General features: G+C 46.1%; 1 protein-coding gene across 4 annotated transcripts in view; it reads right to left on the bottom strand.

Annotated features, from left to right (window-relative positions):
* FIGLA (folliculogenesis specific bHLH transcription factor) overlaps window positions 1–10,890 on the bottom strand; it is a 15,478-nt gene extending 4,588 nt beyond the window's left edge. For 2 of the 4 annotated variants that reach the window (XM_029232534.1, XM_029232535.1), the window contains exons 1-3: window positions 10,601–10,890; window positions 7,809–7,961; window positions 6,085–6,235 (exon numbers count right to left, since the gene is read on the bottom strand). In XM_029232534.1, the coding sequence (XP_029088367.1) occupies window positions 6,085–6,235; window positions 7,809–7,961; window positions 10,601–10,801 (505 nt within the window). In that variant the 5' untranslated portion in view covers window positions 10,802–10,890. Of the gene's footprint in view, window positions 1–6,008; window positions 6,236–7,808; window positions 7,962–10,600 lie in introns of all 4 variants that reach the window. The other 2 variants (XM_029232532.1, XM_029232533.1) reach the window with 1 other exon arrangement.
* Window positions 10,891–12,488: the final 1,598 nt, after the last annotated feature.

Genomic DNA, 12,488 nt, shown 5'->3' with positions numbered 1-12,488 from the left:
CACACACACACACACACACACACACACACACACACACACACACACACGCTCTACTATGGTGGAATTTTTGCTATCACACATAACCACTACCTGGAGGAAACGTGAGATGGAAGACAGAACATAGGTGCTTCAGGGCTTTCTCAGGATGCTAATAAATTCATCCCAACTAGCCAGACCATCTCATTTCAGAGCTTAAATTGCTATTAGAAGAAATGTCCCCAGTGGTTAATTTCACACACAGATGACCACAGCCTGAAGAGGAGGGGTCGAGGAAATCTACCACCCACCAGGCTTCCTTCTCTCAGAAACTCTTTCCAAGGAACGCTCCTATGACAGGCCAAAATTTAGAAGTGTATAATGGCAGCACATCCAGGTCCCGTAATAGGCACTTACGTTCATGCATATAACGCTTTCCAGAGCTTCTCTGGCCCCAGCACAACTGGCATCTCACTTCAACACTGAGGGTGGTCTGTGTCCAGGGACACAGTCTCTACAGGATGACAGGCAACTCTGAGCAAAATTCAGAGCCTTGCATGATGTGAAATGCCCAAGCCATAGCCACGGGTGACAAATAGAAGGAATAAACAATGGTGGGTTAGTGAACATCTTGCCACCCAGTAATGTCTAATCCCAAAAGAACAAAATCCTACACCTTGAAAGTCCAATTTTAAACAAGCCTCCCTGGACCTTGACATTAATCCCTATCCCTACTGAGGCCAGATGCATGGCTGGCCCACGTCCTCTCCATCCACGCACACACTTATTTGCTGATTCGGTCCCCAAGTGAACCCGCTCTGGCCCGAGCAGTTCATCTCCCGTCCTGCCATCAGCAGATTCTTATGTGCTTCACTGGGGATTTTGCCTCTCAGGAATGTTGTTGATATTGCACGGCCTTTTCTGACCACACCCCCAAGTCCCTCCAAATGCCCATCTCTACCAGCACCAGATTCCACTCCTCAGAGATCCTCTCCAAGAGCAGGAAGAAGGGTGCCATTCCTGCAAACTGAAGCTGGAGGGGACCTGCCTCCCAAATCCTGAGCCCCTCTGTATATGAGCATTTCAGTCCAATGAGCCACATCGGCTGTCCCCAGGTCTCCAGTTAGGGTATCTGGGCAGACCCTGAAACCCTATGTAGTTGCCCTTCAAATAAATGGGAATGACCCCTTATGACGATTGTTTGGCAAATAGAGACCAGTCTGAGCTTTGTTTCCTTGGCCCCTTTATCTTGATCCATCCTAGAGAGGGTTATCATGGAGGGGCAGCCTGTCATGGGTGTTGTTATGGGCTGAACTGTGGTCCCCAAAATACAATGGAAGTCCTAACCCCCAGTACCTGTGACTGTATTTGGAGTTAGGACCCTTAAAGAGGTGATTAAGTTAAAATGAGGCCATTAGGGTGGGCCCTAATCCAATCTGACTGGTGTCCTTATAAGAGGAGGAAATTTGGACACATAGAGGAGAGACACCAGGGAAAGCACACACCCAGGAAAGGCCATCTGCAAGCCAAGGAGAGAGGCCTCAGAAGAAACCAAACTTGCCAACACCTTGATGTTAGACTTCCAGCCTCCAGAACTGTGAGAAATAAATTCCTGCTGTTTAAGCCACTCAGTCTGTGTACTTTGTTACGGCAGCTCTAACAAACCAACTACAGGTACTAAAGCCCAAGAGGGGTAAGGAGAACAGCCATGCAGGGAGGAGATGGTATGGAGATGGGAGGTGAGTTACCCACTGGATGTCCTTTTTTTTTTTTTTTTTTTTTCCCACTGGATGTCCTTGAGGAAAGTGATTCCAAGGCTGGAAGAGTACAAGATGCTCAAGCTTGGACCATCTTCTGCCAGAAAGGAAGTGATCAAAGAATGATGGTGACATTCAAGTGGAAAGGCAGCCCACTTACAAGGGCTGTCACTGGCCACAATGAGGACAGTTTGAGTAAAAAAATAAGTCATGATATTATATGATGATGTAATAATCCACTGAATGGAAAACCACATGTCTACAGTATTAAAAAATGAATACAGAAACAACCAAAATGTTCTACAATAATAATTAAACTGTGGCACATCCATCCCATGAACTAATACTCACCAATAAAAAGGCAGAACAAACTACTGATACAATAACTTGGATGATTTAAAGCACATTGTGAAAAATGAGTTTAAAAAGGCCAGTCTCTAAAGGTTATGCACTGTATGTTTCCACTTATACAAAATTCTCAAAACGATAAATTAGAGAGATGGAGACCAGATTAGTGGTTGCAGGGGTTAGGGAGAGTGGAGGAGTAGGGGCAGTGGGTGGGTGTGACTATAAAGGGTAGCATGTGGGACAGCTTTATGGTGATGGTTCCACAAAACTACACATGCGATAAAATGACATGGAGGGCTTCCCTGGTGGCGCAGTGGTTGAGAGTCCGCCTGCCGATGCAGTGGACACGGGTTCGTGCCCCGGTCCGGGAAGATCCCACATGCCGCGGAGCGGCTGTGCCCGTGAGCCATGGCCGCTGAGCCTGCGCGTCCGGAGCCTGTGCTCCGCAACGGGAGAGGCCGCAACAGTGAGAGGCCCGCGTACCGCAAAAAAAATAAAATAAAATAAAAATGACATGGAACTATACACACATAATACCAATATCAACTTTCTGGTTTTGATATTGTACTACAGTTACATGAGATGCAGCCATGGGGGGAAACTGAGTTAAAGGCAATAGGGGACTTCTCTGTCGCAAAATAAAAAGTTTAATAGAATGTTTGATGGGGCTTCCCCGGTGGTCCAGTGGCTAAGACTCGGCACTCCCAATGCAGGGGACCTGGGTTCAATCCCTGTTCAGGGAACTAGATCCCACATGGCGCAACTAAAAGATCCCCCATGCCGCAACTAAGACCAGGCCCAGCCAAATAAATGAGTAAATAAATATTTAAAAAATAAAACAATAGATATCACTTTAAGAAAAAAAATAGAATGTTTGATGAATAATGAGATATCTAGATAATTTCAAAGCACCTTCGCACAAAATACAGATTAATTACAAAAGAAAAGGGCTAACTTTAAAGTGGAAAGGCCTGGAAGTCACTGTTAAGCACACGATCAAAGTGAATGTCCTTAGTAATGGGACAAATCAAAATCTGACCCCTCTGATAGGGTGCAATGAGTAGAAAACCACAGCACTTCCATATTGCTGCCAAAGATGCACATCTGAATCGAATCAGGAGGAAAGAGACAAGCCTGAATCAAGAAACATTCTACAAAACAACTGGCCTGTAATCTTCAGATGTGTCCAGGTCATAAAAATTACCTAAAGACCAAGGAATTTTTCCAGGTAAAAGAAGGCAAAAGGCAAGGGACAACTAAACGCAATGCATGATTCTTAACTGGGTCCTTTTGCTAGAAAGCACATTTCAAGACTGTTGGTGCTACTTGAATGGGGCCTGAGGATTACATGACTGTAATGCCACATAATCTCCTGATTTAATGGCTGCACTGGGGCCATACAGGTGAACGTCCCCATTTCCCATTTGAAGGAAATGCATGCTGACGTCATTAGGGGCGATGGCCATCAGGTTGGCAAATTACTCTCAAATGGATCAGGGAAAAAGTTCTTTGTACTATACTTGCAACTTTTCTTAAGTTGATTTTTTTCAGAATAAATGTTTTTAATTTTTTAAATGAATGATCTGAATGTCAAAGAATGAGAAACCCCTGACAAAACTGATGAAATCCTAAAATCCTTCTGCAAAAACTGGCACTCTTTACATTCAGGCCTTGGAAGTCACACTTGACAGAAGTTATACACATACATAAAAAATCTCAAATATGTGATTCTCTGTTCATTCTAAGAATTAGCACGCTCTTCCAGTTAACACCTTAGACGTGGTTAGCTAAAAGACTACAAATTGAGTGTTGTGTTCCCTTTTTAAAACATTTCCAGCCAGAACTTTCCTGTTTCCTACTAGAAAATGATAGTCCCCACTCTAAATCAATTTACCATAAGTTGGCAAATTCAATGATCAATTATCCTTGGAAAAGCAGGACTTCCGTTGTACATCCTTGATGCTGGCACAGGCCTGCTCTGTACCAGGCCCAAGGGGACTGGCTGGAAGGACTAGCCAGGCACCTCACTGTGAGAATGACATGGTGATGCCTACCTGATAGGGACCAGTGAGGATTAAGTGCAAGCAAGATTCTTGCCTTAATATCTAACACACTAAAACCACATTTGGGGAAGCATTACCATTACTAACTTAGACAGTCAGGTTCAAGGTTCAGTTCACTCTTCTCCTTTTCAGTTTCACTCTTTGTTCTCAGTCATTCCCTGTCAGCTCATGTAATAGAATAGGAATTCTGTATCCTAAGAGTTGGCTGGAGAGGGAAGTTTTAAATCTCAAGTGGCCAGAACTGGAAAATCTAGACTGAGCATGTGCACAAGTGGGATCCTTAGAAAACAGTAATCAAATCAGAAACGAGGCCAGCCAGTCAGCAGAGAGCCTGTAAGACCTCAAACCACAGCGGAGCATTGGTAAGAGCCAAGTGAGAAAACCCAGACCACTTGTTGCAAACAGAATGACAATGCCTGGGGCCCATTGTTGACTGCTCACCAATCAATACTGACTGCTTCGGAAAGAGAAAAACAAGTACCATATGCTAACACATATATATGGTGTCTAAAAAAAAAAAAAATGGTCATGAAGAACCTAGGGACAGGACGGGAATAAAGACGCAGACCTACTAGAGAATGGACTTGAGGATATGGGGAGGGGGGAGGGTAAGCTGTGACAAAGTGAGAGAGTGACATGGACATACATACACTACCAAACGTAAAATAGATAGCTAGTGGGAAGCAGCCGCATAGCACAGGCAGATCAGCTCGGTGCTTTGTGACCACCTAGAGGGGTGGGCTAGGGAGGGTGGGAGGGAGGGAGACACAAGAGGGAAGAGATATGGGGATATATGTAGAGCTGGTTCACTTTGCTATAAAGCAGAAACTAACACACAATTGTAAAGCAATTATACTCCAATAAAGATGTTAAAAAATAATACTGATTGCTCATGGCGTGGCAAGCAGACTTAATAAAGTCCAAGTGAACACTGACATGCCAGGTACGGTGCTAGACACTCTGCTGACATGATGTCATTTGAACCTCACAGTTACCTTATGTAGGTACAATTATCATTCCCATTCTACAGATGGGGAAACCGATGGTTGGAAAATTTTAGTAGCTCACTCAAGGTCACACCACAAACAAGTGGTAAAACCAGGGTTTGAACGTCAGCATTCTGCCTCCAGAGCCTGCACTCAACTGCTCTTCTAAACCACCTCCCACCACCACCCATCATTTGTTACTCCACGGCCCCCACTGTTCCTTATACCACGCTGAGCAACTTGCTTAGTTCCAGACTCCTGCAAGCCTTTCTTGTTTCAGCAGCAATCGTGTTGGAGGATGGAACAAGGGGTCTTGCTTGTGTAACACTGAGACACAAGCAGGAGCAAAACATCCACTTTCTAGACTTGGAGAAGCAGGCTGCTCCATGCAATGGCTTCCTTAGTTTGGCAAGGTAATAAGTGATAATGTTACAATAAACCCCTTTGTTATTACTTAGAAAACTCTGTCTTCCAACAAGGCCAACTTAAAAACAAATGCGCGTGTGTGAGTGCGCATGTGTGTGAGTCAGCGTGTGTGTACAATGGGATCACCATGCAGCTTTATGGAGGGCAAGCTACTTATTTCTTTTTCTGGAGACGTCAGAATCCGGAAAACCTTTTGGTGTATTAATTAGGGTCGTAAAAATTTAAGCTTAGGTCCCTATTGGGTGATTTTGGAGGAGTTGCCTTCCCCTTGAGCAGCTTTCCAATTAACTTGGGAACATAATAACAGACCTTTCAAACTAGCAAACTCACCTCCCCACTTAGGTGCTTTCACACAATGATCTTGTTTCAATCATGTTTTAACATGGAAAATACCTCATGCCCAAGGGATGCATTATGAGTTTTTGGACATCAACATGACTAAGAAGAAACACTTCTCCAGACTCCTGGCTGGAGAGATAACTCCCATTGTAGACATCGCCCCCTGGCGACAAGTGCGTGCCGACTCACCATTGCCGCCATCTGCCCAGGACCCTTCCTCCTCATTCTTCAAGCCCACAGCACAACCGGCGTGTGGTATATTTCTCGATAGCTCTCTAGCCAAGGACATATGTGGTTCAGAAGTATTGTTGCTACAGTTCTGATGACCTGGGTCTTGTTTCTAGAAACCATATTTAGTTGTCAAACAGTATGACAGATTTTAAAGATTTAAATCAATATATTTCAAAGTTCTAATGTACGAAATTGTGTTTAAGTAATGAGGGCAATGCTTAAGTTATTATGGAAAGAAAATCATTGCTCAACAGACTGTATTTTGTTCTACTATAACCTTAAAATGTTGTGTGATTGGCAACTGCATTAAAAAGACTATAGCATGGGACAGATTCTATATTTTATAATGAATGCGGCACAAAACAAAGCACTTCTGTTAGACAATTCACATGCAAGAAAAAACTAAGGCAGCCACCTGCACCTGTCCAGGTATTATGACCATGCCACAACCCAGCCATCCAGTTTGGCCAGTAGGACAATCCATTCCCACCACTGCAAAATGTATCCTCCCAGTAGTCACGTAATTAGGACTAGCAAACAAGAGGAAGAAACTAAAAAGTACCATTATACACTTGGCTATTTCTGCCCTAAATTCCTAGAACGAATACGTTTCTCTTCTCTCTACTATCTGTCCTCTTTTGTCCCTAAACAGGATCACATAGCTAATTAGAAAAGACCTTCATGGATCTAACAACTGTTGTTCTTCCATCCTTCTGATTCTTCTTTCCAGGCTCAGACTTCCAAGTTGAATGAACTTGAAGTCTGCCACTTCCCTCTGCTTGGATTTCAGATATTTACCAACCACATACCCTCAACGCACATCAAGGTGACTTCCAGCCACTCCTGGCCCCCCTGCAGCTTCTCAAACGACTTCCCATGCTCGGATTCCCAAGATGCCCCCTCCCTGATTGTAGGACCCCATCTTGCTTCTCCACCTGCCCCTCTCTGATGGCTCCTCCTTTAGCGCTCATTTCTAAGGCCTCTTCTCTCTTCATAGTTTACCTCCTCTGACGACTAACCCATTTTCAAGCCTTCTGCATTTGCCTCTCCATAGAATGAGCCCATGAAACCAGCCCACACCTTCCACTGCCTAATGGACACCCCTGAGCTATGTGCCCCAATAATGGTGGTGACATTATGGTGCCTCACAGTTTACAAAGCAGGTTCACTTGTGTCGTCCCACTGGATGGTCACAAAACCCCAATGAGATCAGCATCACCAGGAAATCAATGAGCTCTCTGGCAGGGTTGCCCCTCAGGGAGGGCCTCTCCCAAGGGACATCCCTCTTCCTTTCTGTGTCCTGCCTGAGGTGCGTCCTGCTGAAGGAAAGCACTGCCGTAGAGAGGGTTTAAGGAAACTCCTCTCATGCCCCTGGTGTCAAAGTCCCAGTAAAGGCTAAGCAGTTTGGAGCTAGATGCCCTGGACAGCAACAGGAGGTAGGGATACAGATGGTCAGGAACTTGGCTCCAAAGCTTGCACAGACCTAGATTCAGACACCAGTTCTGACATTTCTTAGCTGTGTGGACTTTACCTGCATTTTGGCATCTTCTTCAGTAAAACCAGGATCACAAATAGGTCAAAGGACTGTATAAACTAACTAGAACGGACACATCAATTGTCTGGCACCTAGACAGGGCTCAATAAACGGTGGGTATCGTTGTTCTAACTTCTTAAACCTTTACCTCAGAGTCTTTGGCTCCTTCCAAAACATCACTGAGAACTTGTATGTATTCAGTTGCACCTTTGAGGATATCAACTTTGCTAGGCTTCCTGCTTTGGGGAAGAAATGGCACCAGCGCCTTCAGTTTGGCAAAACCACGGTTGAGATTTTTTATCTGGAAAGCAAAAAGGCACAGTGACACACAGGAAGCTAACTTGTAAGGCATCCCCCCAAACCACGGAAGGTGGTCGTGAGGGCTCGTTTCCACAGCTCTCTTGTCTGGGCAGGGAATCTAGGCAGGCACGTGCGGAAGAGCCATCGCTCCACTGGCAGTACACTTCCTGGCAAGGGGAGAGGGAGGGGCATGAACCTGGCAGCAGGGATGGATGGACTGGGAGGCGTGTCTAGGTCCACACAGACCTCCTTCTCTTCCTCTGAGAGCATCCCCACTGCAAGGTAGAGGCGGGCTGGGTAGTGGTTAAAAGCTCTGAGTCAGTACATCAGGATTTAAAACCCAACTCTAACATTTAGCTTTACAAAACTGTGTAGGATACTTCATATCGCCAAGCCTTAGTCTGTTTACCTGCAAAGTGGAAAATACTCCCTTTGCTGTGGTGTAGCTTTTTTTGTGGTGATTAAGTGACATAATTACACACCAAACACTTCCTCCTGACACACAGAAAGTCTTAAATAAGTTGTACTAACGATAATGAATAAACTGTACAAACACTCGTCTATTCAGGTACTGTGCCAGCAACTCTTCAACCTCTTTCCCAGCGGAATTGATGATATAGAGTCCAGAGAGTCTGCACGTTGGCAAGACTTGAAAAGTAGAATGAAGAGCCTTTTTCCCTTCATCTCCAGGGTCTAATTCCTTGGCTCTGAAGGCCTAGAATTCTGATGATCAACCCGCCGCTGGAGGACACAGGCCCTCGAAGAACCGGTTCCCACTACACCATGAAGCCAATATACTCACTCACTTATATTGAGAGCTCCCTCCTACCCCGTATCAAAGTGGGCAAAGGACATAGCCCATTCACAGCAGAATACCGTGAATGTATTTCATAAGTTTATTGGTCATAATGTATTTCATACATTAAGTTTATTGGTCATAAGTTTCAATAAACTTATGAAAATATTAAACTTTAATAATCAAAGAACTACAAATTAAAACAGAAATTAGATACCATTTTTCATGTACCAAGCTGGCAACATTTTTGTTTTGATTACCATACCCAGCATTGGGGATGGAAAAAGGGAACAGTCCTATAGCCTGCAAAAGGGGATTAAAAATTAATAAACTTTTCTAGAAAGCAATTGGACAACTTGTATCAAAAGTCACAAGACTGTTTATATCCCAGTAATTCCACTTCTACTGTCTTGCTCTAAAGCAATTATCAGACATGGGCATAGATCTATGTACCAGTAAAAAGCTGCAAAAAATCATATATGCCCAACACTAGGAGACTGAATAAGTAACAGTCCATTTATATGTTGGATTACGCAGTCAAAAGCTGCTCTGCTTAGAATATGAGGAAGTGCTTTTGATAACGTTAAGTGAAAAAAATACAAAGATATGTACCAAATCATAGCAATTTTGTAAGATTATGAATACGCACATATATAAGTAGAAAAAAGACTAGGAGGATATACACAAGAATGATAGTTCATGGTAGTTATATTTGCATTGTGGGTGTTTCCGTTCCCTATTTAGTCATTTCTCTGTCTTCCAGGTGTACTAATTTCATCATTATAAGGAATACTAAGGTCATTAGTTTTTAAATAGTAGGTAACACCAGGAGCCATTCTCTGCAGAAAGCAATTCCTTCCTGGTGGGGAAAGCCCAACTTAAAATGCAAAATATGGGATCAGAATCTCGTTTGAGAGCCGCATCAACACATCAGATCACAGGGTTATCATAAAGGGCTCCCAACTTTCCCTTAAGTCTTCTACACCTTCTTGGTCCTTTCTCCTCACACCCATACCTAAACAAAGCTCCGAGTTGATTGACTGGGGCTACGTTTCTAAAGGGTCCAGGAGTGTGCAGGAACAGCCCCCAGCAGAACTTCCTCCTCAAGTCCCAGGCCGGAATGTGCGCGCACCCTCTTCCAGCGTTCGCCCTTCCCTCTCTCGGTAGCCTCTGCAGCAGCCCAACCCAAAGACTGCAAAGGGCGGAAAGGAGACGGAATCGGGCCCGAGTTTAGTTAGTAATACTAAAAGCTACCAATAGATGGCGCTCCAACTCCGCCCGAGGGACCATCCCCGCGGGTGATTAACCGCGTACCCGCCAGAGTGGGAAAGATCCACTTTCTGTCCCCCGCCAGGGGGTTGAGTGGGAGTCTGGGGGCACACCCAGGCTTTGTTTAAATTCTTTGTTTAAAGTAAGGAAAAGAGTAACTTCCATTAGGCTCCCTGTGCCTCGCCCTATTTGTGTTTGGAGGCAGAGCGCTGGGAAAAGGGGACCCCAAGCACCCACCCAGCGCAGGAGGTAGTGAGACGTAAGCGCACTGCCGCCTCTGAGGGTTCAAAGCGCCTGCCAGGAGGAGACGTTTCTGAAGTGGTAAGGGGCCCGCTCGGCCTTCCCCAGACCCGCTTCCTGCACCGGTCCAGGTGGGTCGCAGGTGAGGCGCCATCCCGGCGCGGGTGGAGGCGAACACGAGCGGCCCTCGGGAGGTCGAAATCGCCCCGGGCCCCCGAGCGGGGAGTGGGCGCCCCGGGCCCCCGAAGGTGTCCGAAATGGGTGGTGGGTTTGGGGGGAGCCGGGAGGAAGGCGGCCGGGTCCCGGGGCAGGGACCTCGTGGGACCGGCGCTCACCCGCTCGCGCTCCTTGGCGTTGGCCACGCGCCGCCGCTCCAGCACCAACTGCAGGTCCTCCGTGGACGAGTAGCCGCCCGACGGCAGCCGCTTGAGCCGGCAGACGGCGGCCAACTGGGGCAACGGCCCGAACTGCTCCCTTAGCACGTCGTCCAGCACCTCGGCCGGTGGGGCCCTCAGGAGCGCCGGCGCGGCGTCCATGGCGGCGCGCGGGGGCGGGAGGCCGGGCCTTCCCGCGCGGGCACCTGGGGCCACGCGGGGTCGGGGGCGGCGGCGGCCCGGCCACCTGCCCCCATTCCCCTGCGCGCCTGCGTACCTGCGCCGCCCGCTCTGGGGAAACCGCTCCGGGACGCTCGGTTCAACAAGCCCCACAGGTGATTTCCGTGAAGCCTGGATTACAGCGCTGGCTCGCAAATCGGCTGCGCACTGGAGTCACCTGGGGAGTTTTAAAAAATCCACCTGCTCGGGTACCAGTCCCCCACATTCTGACTCAACCAATCTGAGTTGGGACCTGAGCGTCTGGACATGTGTACACACGTGTAGGCAAATATACATACGAACATATATACGTTTACCAGAAAAAAATTGATAGATACACACAAAACGTTTTTCAATTTCATTTTGAAATAAAAGTTGCAAGAGCAGAAACAAAAAGGTCCTATATCCCCTTCACCTAGATTTCCCACTTAACTTTTTTCACATGTGCTCCACCACTACCTTTCTATGCGTATTCCCGTTTTCATTTTTCTTTTTCTAAAGCGTTTCCTTAGTTTTGTCCTGTCTTCATGGCTTTGACAGTTTCAGAGAGTAGAAGCCTTTCAGTGTGGAGGATGTCCCTCAACCTGGGTCTGTTCAGTGTTTCCTCATGTCCAGACCCAGGTCCTCTTGGCAGGGACTCGATAGGAAAGATGCTGAGCTTTTCTCAGTGCCTCACATCAGGAGGCGTGATGTTGACCTGTCCCACCGCTGGCAATGTTAACTTTGATCACCTAGTCAAGGTGGTGTCTGCCAGGTTCCTTCACCATAAATTGACATTTTTTTCCCTCTTAATTGATAAATATTTCGAGAGGAGATATCCTTAGCATCCATTACTGACTCCTGCCTGAATTAACCGCCATGCTGATAACAGACAAATGGTCAGCATCCTCTTTGAGGAAGAGCTCTCCCTTCTCCCCAGTAAGTGTTTCATTTTGTGTTATGTCAGCATGAGCTCATGAATTTCTATTTTATTCAATAAGACGTAATTCATTCATATCATTTATTTTAATGCTTATATTGTCCGAGATTTGGGACAATGACACCCAGGGGCGATGATGAAGGAGCAATGATTTGGAAGGAATCTCAATCCCTGAGTGACCATGAGGGTCAGAGATGCACTATTGACCTCCACGTTTCACACTGTTAGAGGCGAGAGAAATAAACTTTTTGTTCATCAGGCCACTGCATTATTGCGTGACGGAAAGGTGTAGGCCCCTCAGCTCAAAGCTTAGGGCCTGTGGGGTCACATGAAAGAGCTGAGACTTAAGAGCTGAGAGTGGGAGCCCCTTCAAACTGGCTCCTCTGTCCTTTTGACATGACCCCTTCATTCTTTGAGCACTTACTTACTTGTGCCAAAAAGACAACATGTTCCAGGCTCATCCCGAATTCTCCTAGTCCCTGCCCTGAAATGGGTCAATTCTCCTTTTAGTGGAAGATAGGATTTAGAAACCAAGTTTGGATGTTCATTCCTTTTGGGATGTCATTACTTCTAGGCTCTTTTTGCAGACAAGAAATAGATGTATGCATGCACAGAAGCATACACACACATACAGCTGTATCTATCTCTGTATATAGATGGACAGATATATTTAAAAAGCATGAGTTCACACTAATACCTCCAGTTCCAATC

This window comes from Monodon monoceros, unplaced genomic scaffold, assembly GCF_005190385.1.
Source record: "Monodon monoceros isolate NGI ecotype Baffin Bay Population unplaced genomic scaffold, NGI_Narwhal_1 Super_Scaffold_19, whole genome shotgun sequence".
In the NCBI taxonomy this organism is placed as follows: Eukaryota; Metazoa; Chordata; class Mammalia; order Artiodactyla; family Monodontidae; genus Monodon; species Monodon monoceros.
This window is presented reverse-complemented; position numbering and strand designations above follow the sequence as displayed.